The sequence below is a fragment of the Acipenser ruthenus genome, chromosome 9 (genome assembly GCF_902713425.1).
Source record: "Acipenser ruthenus chromosome 9, fAciRut3.2 maternal haplotype, whole genome shotgun sequence".
Taxonomy (NCBI): Eukaryota; Metazoa; Chordata; class Actinopteri; order Acipenseriformes; family Acipenseridae; genus Acipenser; species Acipenser ruthenus.
Window position 1 is genome coordinate 33,502,802 of NC_081197.1, and position 14,195 is coordinate 33,516,996.

The 14,195-nt window shown below is 35.4% G+C and overlaps 1 protein-coding gene across 19 annotated transcripts in view; it reads left to right on the forward strand.

The window, feature by feature from the left end:
- LOC117405859 (target of Nesh-SH3-like) overlaps positions 1-5,326 on the forward strand; it is a 74,424-nt gene extending 69,098 nt beyond the window's left edge. For all 19 annotated transcript variants that reach the window (XM_034009277.3, XM_034009283.3, XM_034009282.3 and 16 more), the window contains 2 exons: positions 1,037-1,159; positions 2,436-5,326. In XM_034009277.3, coding sequence (XP_033865168.2) covers positions 1,037-1,159; positions 2,436-2,551 — 239 coding nt within the window. In that variant the 3' untranslated portion in view covers positions 2,552-5,326. The remainder of the gene's footprint in view (positions 1-1,036; positions 1,160-2,435) is intronic.
- The last annotated feature ends 8,869 nt before the right edge of the window (positions 5,327-14,195 follow it).

Consider the following 14,195-nt stretch of genomic DNA (forward strand, 5'->3'; position numbering starts at 1 on the left):
TCTTTCTGATCTCCTCAGACAACTCTCTCCTTTGCTTTCTCTGGTCCATGTTCAGTGTGGTGCACACAATGATACCAGTTACTACTTTTCTCCATTTAAATAGGCTGAATGACTGATTACAAGATTGGAGACATGTGTGATACTAATTAAAGAAACTAATTAGTTTGAAATATCACTATAATCCAATTATTTATTATCTTTTCTAAGGGGTACCAACAAATGTGTCCAGGCCATTTTAGACTATCTTTGTAGAATAAGCAATAATTCATCTCTTTTCACAGTTTCTTTGCTTTATTCTATGACATACCAAAGGCATGCAAGTATACATGATAAAATAGCTTTTAATTTCATCACTTTTCAGGAGGAATGAAGCATTATTTCAATGAGCTGTAAGGGTACCAACAAATTTGAGCACGTCTGTATATATCATATATTTTTAGATTTTTCAAAATTACAGCACTATAGCTTTAAGGTTTTTGCTTTTTTTGCACACTGTTCTTCCCAGTTGTTTGTTTTATGAGTGTGTGTTTAAGCCAAGAGCATTTAGATGTAACAGTTGATCGTTTCTCTTTGTAAAACAGCATGGAGTAAAGCTGTTTAGTTTTCCCGTATGTTCTGTGTGCAGTACTTGCAACTTCACTACAAAATAAAACTTGATTGGAATGGAGAAATGCCTCCATATACAGTATGTGTGTGTGAGAGAGAGATGTCGTCAAAAATTTGCATACCTAATGTGTGGAAATATACATACGTTGGGGATTTAAACTGTTGAAGACAACTTTGTTGTCAACACTTTGTGCTTAAGCATTTGTTTATTTCTTTCTAAATAAACCCAATTTCTACCCCAATATTTATTATTTCTGATTATATATATAAAAAACGGATTTTTTCATTAAATAATTATACCTGATTTTTAAAAAAAGCATTCACCCGAATTTGAAAAGAAATTTCACCCAAAAATCAGATGCCCTAAAGATCCATCACAACTTCTGCTGCTTTTTCAAATCATCACATTCCTCACCTTTTATCTCCTCAGGAACATTCTACAATATAGGGGACCAGACAGGTCATGGAGAAGACCACTGTCAGTTTGTGGATTCATTTTTAGATGGACGAACTGGACAGCAGTTCCCAAATGACCAGCTGCCACAAAGACAAGGTGAACCTGTGCAGATAATTATAAATCACATATCAGAAATCAATCAATCACAGTGGAGTATTTGCCAGAATTCTAGTACATCTTATCTTGTTTACAGATGCCACCCCTTGCATAGAACACCAAAAAACACATTCGTTAACTTTTGTAAAAAGGGATTATCCTATTATTTTCACTTTCTTAACACTTTTGTTTTTAATAAAAAGTCACACCCGCACACATTATTCAGGGATCGTGGCAGTTGATTCTGGACTGAACCATTTCACGACCAGGGGAAAGGGGGGATAAATGTTGTTGTGTTTTATATAAATAGAAATTAAAGCTATTCCTCAGTACAATCTTCATTTGTACTTCGAAGTCCTCTTGCTCAAACTGCACGAGATGATATCTCTTCTACAATGAGAGACTCACTGCACACCATGTGTTAACATGGAGTGTTCTCTTTCTTTTTCACCACCCTTTTCATCTGGATTTTAGTTTTTAAAAAATGTAAAAAAAATAATCAGTTAGGGTTACGTCATACATTTCTTGCTGTATGTATAAAATAGAAAACAATAATTACCAGTAAATATCTCTCCTGGCTCAAATGGTGCTCCATACACTATTAACAATGTTTTAACACATGTTTCTTATTTTTCATCAGCTCTGATTGGTTCCAGGATACCTAGATAACACTTTATTGTGTACTTTTCTGTATATGCCAGATAAGACTAGTGCCCCAAACATAATAGAAAACCCATATTTTTGGATCAATATTGTCAAAAACTAGTATGGTAAAGCTCCTCTTAAGATATGGTTGCATGCAAATATTTCAGTATCAAACAAGTTGGCATTTGACACATAGTCTGACAAGCTCTCCATGCCTGCTAAGGCAAATCTCCATTGACCAAAATTTGGGTTTTTCCATGCTTTCTGCTCGGCGTGGACACTTTTATTAGCACAGGGTCGTTCCCACTGATGCATCAACACACTAGTATTGGTCTGATACTATTGCTCTTGAATGTGTATTTGTTCATAGCGTTGTAATACAAAATATCAAAATGCCACCACTGTAATGTTGTTATACCATGGGTACATACCATTGTAGTTGTGCTTTTGCTAATAAATGCCAATGACTGCTTTTCCATTCCAGATTGGGTAAGGGTATGTGCATTGATTGTTTAAAATAGTGTGTAAAATGCAGCTAATCAACCTTAGAATGACAAATATAAAACAGGTTGGAAGAGTTTTCATTTTCTACATACCTGTAAATTATGATTTGATTTTTTCCACCCCCCAGGTTACTACAGAGCTATTAGGCAAGAACCAGTCACTTTTGGTGAAATAGGCGGCAAAGCACAGATTAACTACGTCCAATGGTACGAATGTGGAACGACAATACCAGGAAAGTGGTAGAACCAATGGAAGAGCAACTGAAAAGACTGAGGATGCGGGCAGAAGAAAGGGGAGGCATAAGGAAAGATGTCTCATGTATTTTTACAGCATTCCTGACATGTAGACCTTATTATGTATAAAATGTGTACAGGACCTCTCCATCAAGAATTTTATTGAGTATAATTGTAATATGTAATAGTTTAAGTTTGCTAACTGTATTTATCAAATGTGTCAAAGAAACTCAAACAAACAAACAAACAAAAAAAGGATTAATTCACAGAAATAGAAACAAATATTGGGAAGCTGGCTACCTAAACCTATTTTGATTACAATTTGTATATTATTATTTATCAGATAATGTTGTATTAAATGTTACTTCTGGTGGTTTATCAGATTTTAAGGGAATGGTTTAAGTTACAATGCTTTAGAGCAGGGGTCTCCAATCCTGGTCCTGGAGGGCCGGTGTCCCTCCTGGTTTTCTTATTAGAAGTTTAATTGGTCCCTCCAGGACCAGGCTTTGAGACCCCTGCTCTAGACTGCTGCAGAGTGAATGCATCTCAGCTGGACCCAGATATTTGCCCATTTTAATGTGTATTTTAACCCAGTAGTGGTAGTGGATTTCTGCCAATATAACACAAGAGATGGTTCCGGAGTATGAATTCATACAACATAAAAAGCACAATTTTGTTATAATGATTTGTGGTGATATATAGATATGTTTTTATACTATTATATAAGACTAAATATAGGAGTAGTCTTAATATTAACATATGGCTATGTATGTATGTGTATATATATATAATGTAATTTATCACATAGCATTACTTTTCCTACAGACAGTCTTGAGTAGTTCCATCCTTATTCATAACACTGCTGCTTGTTAGAAAGTTTAGGGGTTTTACCTTCCTTATAGATTCAACCCCACTCACCCGCACTGCACATAATTTACGAATCCTTTGTTCTATAAAACTCGTTAGAAGCTCTGTGCCTAATCGCTTTCCTCTGGATAAAGTACAAGTCTACAACGACAGCCTGAGGGGTCTACAATTGCAGTTTTCATAATTTAATGTATTTATATGTATATGGAGCCAGAAAGTAGGAAACATTCAACCTTAGATAAAACTTTCCCCTGAGCCTGTAAACCACCAGTTGCTACATTTTTATGTCCTGCTTTTGTAATCTCTTCCTTAAATCATAGAGCAATTATGGGTGTGGTATTTATATATTCTAGGTTGAGTTTACTGCATATAAGGATAATGTAAGTGAATATATATATATATATATATATATATATATATATATATAGATATATAGATATATATATATATATATACACACACACACACATATTACTTTCTGGGGTTTATGTTTTGTACAGATTTAAAACAAATAAAAAAAATAATTGTGAGTGATTGTAGTCAGTTATTAAACATACATACATTGTACACCATCACAACCTTTCCAACCAATCAGATCACTCTGTTGCCATAGGATATGTTTTTGACACACTACATAATTTCTGTATGAAATGGAACCAATTTAAGATTTAAGAAACATCCCATCACTACGGCAAGCGTGGAGACGAAGGCAGAAGAGAGCAAAGAAAAAAAGCAAAAGTCATTGTAATAGTGTCCGAGAAAAAAAGCAAAAGACATTGTAATAGTGTCCGAGAAAAAAAGCAAAAGACATTGTAATAGTGTCTGAGAAAAAAAGCAAAAGACATTGTAATAGTGTCTGAGAAAAAAAGCAAAAGACATTGTAATAGTGTCTGAGAAAAAAAGCAAAAGACATTGTAATAGTGTCCGAGAAAAAAAGCAAAAGACATTGTAATAGTGTCCGAGAAAAAAAGCAAAAGACATTGTAATAGTGTCTGAGAAAAAAAGCAAAAGACATTGTAATAGTGTCCGAGAAAAAAAGCAAAAGACAGATAACAACACGCTCCAAGGCATTTTTCTATAAAGTAATATATGATTTGTTTGTGAACTCAGAGGTAAGCATTCCACATTCTAAAATAAATATTAGAATACAGATACAAATGATTTCAAGACATTTACAGACATAAATGGGAGAAGACTAATGTTTTTATTAAAGTGGTACATTTGGTATGCACAGTAAAATGTTTTGGATGTTTTGAACAATTTCTCATGTTACTCATGTAAACAATATTGATTACTGAAAGTAATAAACCTTTACAGAAAGGTAAATTGCAGAGAAGATCCAGCTGCCTGAGATGCAGATTTTCACATACTCTAATCTTAGAAAAAATTAAAATATATATAAAAGGGCAATCTTCAAGGGTAATTGTCATCAAAAGTCATCTTTGATAAAGAGTTATCGTCGAAATGTTTGACAAATAATTTAACCTTAGTTTTAGTACTACTATTTGTCAATATGTAAACAGTGGCCATTGTCAGTGCTTTGTTTTGATCCACATTAAGACTATGCTCAGTGGCCATGATCAACTGTTTAACACACGTCACTAGTCCAGCGGTGTACTACTCTGGCCTTCAAGTGCCATTCCAGTCTGAGTTTTTGTTTCAATCAGGTCCAAAATAAGTGAATTAACCCTTAGTGAGTTAAATTAACTACTGCAATTTGGAACATACTTGGAAAAAAAGATCTAAACTGGATCTCAAGGACCAGAACTGTGCACCACTACATGAGTCATTGTGTGACCTATTAATCCATGTAACAAAAAAGTATGCTTTTCAATTGTTCTGTACAGACTAACAATACTGTCAGTTACACAGTATTAACTGTAACTCCCTTAAAGTCCATATCTCACATTGAAAATCATTTTTTGGCTTTGGGGTCGTACTTGGTTTACTTTCACAATGAGCAATAAATTAAATCTCCATGATCAATTTTAAGGCACTGAGGCCAGATTTATAAATGTTTTACGACCATAAAATGGGCGCTGAGGGTTATGAATTCTTGGAAGGGATTTATATAACACGCTCAATGGCATAAACATGCAATTAAGACGTGATTTTCGGGGGCAATATGTCTGTACGCTTTAGCCCTTTATGCATATGTAATTCTGTATATGCAAATGTAATTCTGGGGCATTTTTGAACGAAACCGCTAAAATTGGGAGGGGATTTTGCAAATGAGGTCTATTAAATATTCCGTCTAATTTATTAAAGCTGCCGGTAGCTGTGTGCCTCGTATTTGCGTGATTATTTTAAGAACTCTGAATAGCAGGCGTTAATTTGCCGCAGTCAGACAGTAGACTATATAAAAGGCAAGGTGATGTGGGAGAGTTGTCTGCAGCAAGAAGGAGACGTCGTTTTCAAGAACAAAGAAACATTTAATAACATTTTGCAAAGAGCACATTTTTTAACTCTTCTGATCAAGTCAGCTTGTAAATTACGGTTTATAATACCGGTACCGTATGTACAATTTTCAGTACATTATTTCATACCTTACATAAAAAAAAAAACAACAGAAAGTCTGCAAATAGAGAATACAGAATCCATATAAAAAAGGTTCTTAGAACCACCTAAAAAGGTCTCCCCCACAGTGGCAAAGCAAGGTTCTAACGAGAGCCTTGACTTCTAGAGTGTAGGCATTATTATAAGAACGGTGGAGGAGATTAAGAAAAGATGGAACGATATTCCGAGGTGCACTAAAGAAAAAGTCTCATATACATGTAATACAATGAGGGCTCATCCTCCACTGTTATTTTAGTAATCCCTACTGAATGTATTTTTTGTAATATGGCATTCTGGTATTTAACAATACTGGTTTAGGCAATATTGTTAAATTCGAGTGGAAAGAAAACGGTAAAAATAATTTTTAAAAAAGGACAGAGGGACAGATGACGCAGTTAGTTGGTAGCTAGAGCAAGTACAGTTTTTCGACCATATATATCATACAGATATGCTTTAAAATCATACATAGAGTAAGAAATACAGACAAACACAAGAAATATGAGAGTTGTAATTGCATAAGACTTTAAGAAGATATAAGTTGTAGTTAAGCTGAAGTGGTACATTTGTTTATTAAGAAGCCACCACACATTCCATATTTTATTCATTTGTCCTGGTGATGTATTCCGAGCTTGTAACACATCGTCATGTGTTACAAGTACTGCTTGTACCAAAATCTCCACTTCCATATTGGTAAATTAAAGTTTTCACTTTCGAGCATCCTCATCACCATGGCTAGTACCAGGCGGAGGTATTTGTGTGCCATTCATTTTCTTTTGGAATGTGTAGCCCACACACGCAGGGTTGACCCAAACCCACTATTTATTGTGAGAGGTGTGTAATTCTTCACCGCTAATTACGGTGAGGGGTATTTAAATTGGTTGATTGCTGAATCGCCTGCTTTACCTAGTCTTACAAAATAGGTGGTTATTTTGACGATGAGTACGTCTGTACTGAACAGGCAAATTATGTGGCTTTTTGTGGTCAGTTTTTCCCCTTCATAAATTTGGGTCTGAGACGTATAACTATCAGTAATTCTGGAAAATACAGACAACGCACCTATGATGCACGAAGTTGGTGTGACATCACTAGGGGAACACACACCAGGAACAGAGGAGAGCTATACAAGGCTTCAGACTGTTAAAGCGATCATTAGGAATTTCTCCGACGTTTTGAGTAGTCTGTATTACAGTAAGGACAGCAGGAGTGTGTTGTGTAATGAAAGAAATTGTGGGGAGAAAGAATAAGTGGTTTGAGGCCCGATTCTGAACTGTTTCGAACCTCCAGCAGGAGAAAATAACCACGCTGGCATAGGAATGCGAGCGACACGCCCCCTTGTCTGCAGGTCGGCAGTTCGAGGTATGACACAGGCCCGGTTTTGGGGATGGAACCACATAACAGTCTCCCGTTTGATTGGTCCTTGTCTGTCACAGGAATATGTCATCACATGAGTGGGAAAGCTTGCAGCCATTTTTAACATTGCGTATCTACTCAAGAACTAATCAGATGCTTATTAAATAATTCTCTTGATAATAATTTATTTTCAAATTGGGAATGGTTTATATTTAAAATAAGATGTATGTCAATTGAAATAGGAACTGATAGGAAAAAAAGCTTAATTATGACATTCAAAATGTCTCTGCAGAGTTAGTACAATTGGTGTCAAAATCGAATCTTTCAGACTTGGAAAAAAATATGGCCTTAGAGCTGCAATCCAAACTTGACCAGTATTATATGCAGTTGGTCGAGGGTGCATTTGTCAGATCCAGGGCCAGGTGGATTGAGAAGGGTTAAAAAATGCAAAATATTTTTTTTTAATTTGGAGAAGCGAAACATTCGAAAGAATAACATCACAAGTTTAATGGGTAATGGAAAAATAACTTGTGATTATACAGAGATCTCTGAACATGTCAGTAAATTCTATAGAAAGCTTTATACTTCCAATTTATCTAAAGACAGGTTATTTTTTCAGGGCTTAGAAAATGTAACTCACCCTATTGTGGTTGATTGTGATAAAGTATATTGCAATAAGGAGGTTGGGATGGAGGAAGTCTCTGCAGCAATAAAAAAAAACTTGCATGTGGTAAGTCATCTGGCCCTGATGGCCTTCCAATTGAATTTTATCAGTGTTTTCAGAATGAATTGGTTCCAGTTTTATGTAGATTATGTAACTTAATGGTTAGTAAATATGCATTACCCCCAACTATGAGACAAGACCTGATCTCATTGATACCCAAAGATGGTAAAGATGTACTGGTTTTAGATAATTGGCGACCTATTACACTCTTAAATTTAGATTATAAAATTATCACTTTAATTATGTCAAACAGATTGAAACACACCTTACCCTATTTAATAAATGAAGCTCACTAAGGTTTTGTCTCGGGCAGACATATCATTAATAATATCCGACTGGTTTTTGACATGTTGGATTATGAACATTTGATTTCTTCTGATGCTTATATTTTTTTCTTAGATTTTTATAAGGCTTTTGATTCTGTAGAGCATTATTTGTTATTTAAAACTTTGGAATATTTTCAGTTTGGTAACCAATTCATGAATTATATTAGGATTCTATACAAAGACAACAATAGCTCAGTTGGCCTTTCTAATGGTACGTCAACCAGATCTAATATAATAAGAGGTATCCGACAAGGCTGCCCTCTGTCCCCCTTTCTTTTTTGTTTTGGCTGTGGAGTTTCTAAGTCATGTATGCACAGTTTATCATTAAATGGATTGTGAATTCTTTTAAGAGTAACCCTTAGTACATGAATCAAAGTTAATGTATTTTTAACTCTCCCCAGAAAACATTATATTTTTTATGAAGAAACAGAAATAAAATGTAAAAAAAAGTATTTTTTATTACAATGAAGAAACTACATTGCACTGAAATAGATACATGAAAATTAATTTAAGCAGTCGTTTTCCTTTATTAAAGGCTAATATTAAAACACATTTTTGAGAAGGAACATGGTATTCCAAAAAAAGACATCTCATTTGCTTATGTAATGTCCATCAATATATTGTAGCGTTTCGGGTTCTTTTTGAGACAGAAATGAGACTGCAACCGTGAGTAGATTAAGGCTGTTTATTTTGACAATAATGAAATAATCACAAAATAAAATCATAATGTGAGGGAAAGGGGACTGGGAGTCGAAAGTGAAAATAAATGATTGTAGTAGTTTTTCTTTTACCCTATTGTTCCCAGTCTTCCCCCTCCCCCTCTTTTGCACCAAACCTTCACTCCAATTCCCCTCTATACACATCCACCCGCAACCCCTGCACGCACACACTACCATACAACCCCTGCACGCATACACCCACCATGCGACCCCTGCACGCACACACCACCATGCGACCCCTGCACGCACACACCACCATGCGACCCCCTATGCACACGCCACCATGCAATCCCTCCAAGCATACACCAACGCAGTCATTTTTCTTTATTAAAGGCTAATATTAAAATACATTTTTGAGAAGGAACATGGTATTCCAAAAAAAAGGACATCTCATTTGCTTATGTAATGTCCATCAATATATAGTCAAGTGTAGGGGTTTATCAGACCTTCTGGGTTTAAGAGACCAGTGCCCTTCAACAACTTCAAATAAATCTTATTGTATTGTATTAGTCAACTTTATTTATTCCTGACAGTTTATACTGTAGGCCAGGGGTTTTCAACCTATTTAAAAAAATAATAATAATCTGTATTTCTATGTTTGGTTTGTTGTACCATATATCTTGCAAATAGGTTTACCGTTTCCCATCCACTTCAATAATAAAGCATTGTTTATATTACAGGGCTAAGATGACTTGCATGGTCACGTACAGCTCTTCAGCTTCATTCATGAAATACACACTTATGCTTTCCCCGATTTAGTGAAATTAAATAGGCCTAACCTCCTTGTGAACTGCACGTAATTATTATTATTTCTTGGCAGACGCCCTTACCCAGTAATGTGCACATGAATATTACCTTAAAGATAAAACAGAAAATCGAAAGCTTACCTAAAAAAGCTGGATGAGTGGATTCATTCTTTTGAATTATGCATCAGAAATATTGAGCACGCAATGTGTTTGTACTGGTTTATAGTACTCTGATGTTATTGTTTTCATTAAGTCAGCAATATGAAAGCCGTGCTCATGTTTATTTTCTTTGGGTAGTTTTGGACCACAGAGTTTATCTGATAACGGTATATTGTATAATAATAATAATAATAATAATAATAATAATAATAATAATAATAATATCTGACATCTGAAAAAACAAATGCAGCACGAACAGACAGATTATGCGTAGTGGATAGCCTAGTAGTATACTGTATGTATATATATATATATATATATATATATATATATATATATATATATATATATATATATACAGTGCCTTGCAAAAGTATTCAGACCCCTGACCAATTCTCTTATATTACTGAATTACAAATGGTACATTGAAATTTCGTTCTGTTTGATATTTTATTTTAAAACACTGAAACTGAAAATCAATTATTGTAAGGTGACATTGGTTTATGTTGGGAAATATTTTTAAGAAAAACAAAAAACTGAAATATCTTTCTTGCATAAGTATTCAACCCCCACACATTAATATTGGGTAGAGCCACCTTTCGCTGCAATAACAGCTTTAAGTCTTTTGGGGTAAGTATGTACCAGCTTTGCACACAGTGTCGGAATGATTTTGGTCCATTCTTCTTGGCAGATTTGCTCCAGGTTGTTCAGGTTGGTTGGACGACGCTTGTGGACCGCAATTTGCAAATAGTGCCACAGATTCTCAATGGGATTGAGAGCAGGACTTTGACTGGGCCACTGTAGGACATTCACCGTTTTGTTCTTGAGCCACTCCAATGTTGCTTTGGCCTTGTGCTTGGGATCATTGTCCTGCTGAAAGGTGAATTTTCTCCCAAGCTTCAGTTTTTTAGCGGACTGAAGCAGGTTCTCTTGCAGTATTTCCCTGTATTTTGCTCCATCCATTCTTCCTTCAATTTTAACAAGATGCCCAGTCCCTGCTGATGAGAAGCATCCCCACAGCATGATGCTGCCACCACCATACTTCACTGTAGGGATGGTGTGTCTTGAGGCATGGGCAGTGTTAGGTTTGCGCCACACATAACGCTTTGAGTTTTGGCCAAAAAGCTCTATCGTGGTCTCATCTGACCACAAAACTTTTTCCCACATCGCAGCTGGGTCAATCTCATGCTTTCTTCAAACTCCAGATGTGCTTTCAGATGGTACTTTTTGAGTAACGGCTTCTTTCTTGCCACCCTCCCATACAGGCCAGTGTTATGCAGAGCTCTTGATATGGTTGACTGGTGCACCATTACTCCACTCCCAGCCACTGAACTCTGTAGCTCCTTCAAAGTGATTGTTGGCCTCTCTCACAAGTCTCCTTCTTGTTTGAGCGCTGAGTTTTGAGGAACAGCCTTTTCTTGGCAGTGCCTGGGTGGAGTGATGCAGCTTCCACTTCCTGATTATTGATCCAACTGTGCTCACTGGGATATCCAAACACTTGGATATTATTTTGTACCCTTTCCCTAATCTATGCATTTGTATTACCTTATCTCTAACTTCTGTAGAATGCTCTTTGGTCCTTCAGATTCACAGCCTGACCAATGATCCTTCAACAATGGGGTTTTTATCCAGAAAATGTGACAGCAACTTTAATGGTTCACAGGTGGAGGCCAATGGTAAGGTAATTGTGTCCTTGTTAGGGCAATTTCTTTCATCTTTGTAAACTGGGAGCTTCCACAGCACAGGGGTTGAATACTTATGCAAGCAAGATATTTCAGTTTTTTATTTTTCTTAAAAATATTTCCCAACATAAAACCAATGTCACCTTACAATAATTGTTTTGAGTTTCAGTGTTTTAAAATAAAATATCAAACAGAACAAAATTTCAATGTACCATTTGTAATTCAGTAAAATGAGAGAATTGGTCAGGGGTCTGAATACTTTTGCAAGGCACTATATATATATATATATATATATATATATATATAGATTCTTGACCGGAGGGTTGTGGGTTCAATCCCAGGTTGGAGACACTGCTGCTGTACCCTTGAGCAAGGTACTTTACCTAGATTGCTCCAGTAAAAACCCAACTGTATAAATGGGGAATTGTATGTAAAAATAATGTGATATCTTTTAACAATTGTAAGTCACCCAGGATAAGGGCGTCTGCTAAGAAATAAATAATAATATATTTTAGAACACTATTACAGTGTAGTTTAATAAAATGTAATCAGATTGTAATGTGAAATAGGTGACATATGGACTTTAAATTCAACAAACAAAATCATAAGTCAGTATTAGTGTCTCCACTTTTCATTAACAAATTAACTTGATTTGTGTAATCAGTATTTATAAAAAAAAAAAAAACTCATACCATAATCATTTTGTATGTCTTGTGAGTCGCTTTTACTGGCAATTATATATTTCATTGAAATACTTAAATCTAAAACTTTATTTAGCAACAATTATTCTTGCAGAATAAGCAGAAAGACTTTGAATATTATAACTAACCTAACATACCTTCGGAGGGAGATATACTTTATGGAGCCAGTAACCTATATTATGTTCATGATTTGGCATGAGGAAGGATCCGAAAACAGCCGGGGTTGAAGGAAAATATGTGGGGGAACATAGCTGCCTGTATATTAATTTTATATAAATTATATATATATATATATATATATATATATATATATATATATATATATATATATATATATATATACACACTACCGGTCAAAAGTTTTAGAACACCCCCATTTTTCCAGTTTTTATTGAAATTTAAGCAGTTCAAGTCCAGTGAATAACCTGAAATGGTACAAAGGTAAGCGGTAAACTGCCAGAGGTTAAAAAAAAAGTTTAGGTTACCAAAAACTGAAAAATAATGTACATTTCAGAGTTATACAAAAAGGACTTTTTCAGGTAACAAGTAATGGATTAACAACTTACAGCTGTTCTGCAGCAATGGAAGTGAATTAAGCCCTGAAAGTTGATGCTAACAAATCTGGGTAGTGTCTGGGTGGTATGATGCATCTTTCACTTCTTAATGATGGACTTCACTGTGCTGAGAGGGATAATCAGCGCCTTTGACATTTTCTTGTACCCTTCTCCTGCTCTGTGCCTCTCTACCACTTTATCCCTGACTTGTTTCGAAAGCTCCTTGGTCTTCATGGTTGCTTTGTTGGATCACTATGTGAGATGCAGCTTGAAAGTCTTTATATACCTGAGGGAAATTATCTACAAGTTAAACCACTTTGTGTACACACAGGCTGAAACCATTTCACTAATTTTGTGACCTTTCAAACAAATCATTTGCACCTGAGCTGATTTAGGGCTGCAGTAGCAAAGGGGTTGAATACTTATGCAACTGAGATTAATCTGTTTTTCTCTGTAAATCTTACTTATTTATATTCTATATGCATTTTTTAACTTTATCAATGTGGAGTAGTTTGTGTGGATTCTACATGTAAAATCTAATTTGAAAATGTCGTTGAGTACGCTCAGGTCCCAACAAAATGTGAAAACTTTGCAGGGGCGTGAATACTTCTGCAAACCACTGAATGAATGAATGAATGAATGAATGAATGAATATATATATATATATATATATATATATATATATATATATATATATATATATATATACACACACACACACACACACACACACACACACACACACACAGTACTGTGCAAAAGTTTTAGGCAGGTGTGAAAAAATGCTGTAAAATAAGAATGCTTTCAAAAATAGACATGTTAATAGTTTATATTTATCAATTAACAAAATGCAAAGTGAGTGAACAGAAGAAAAATCTACATCAAATCAATATTTGGTGTGACCACCCTTTGCCTTCAAAACAGCATCAATTCTTCTAGGTACACTTGCACACAGTTTTTGAAGGAACTCGGCAGGTAGGTTGGCCCAAACATCTTGGAGAACTAACCACAGCCTCAGTTGCTTCTCTCTCTTCATGTAATCCCAGACAGACTCGATGATGTTGAGATCAGGGCTCTGTGGGGGCCATACCATCACTTCCAGGACTCCTTGTTCTTCTTTACGCTGTAGTTCTTAATGACTTTCGCTGTATGTTTGGGGTCGTTGTCATGCTGCAGAATAAATTTGGGGCCAATCAGATGCCTCCCTGATGGTATTGCATGATGGATAAGTATCTGCCTGTACTTCTCAGCATTGAGGAGACCATTAATT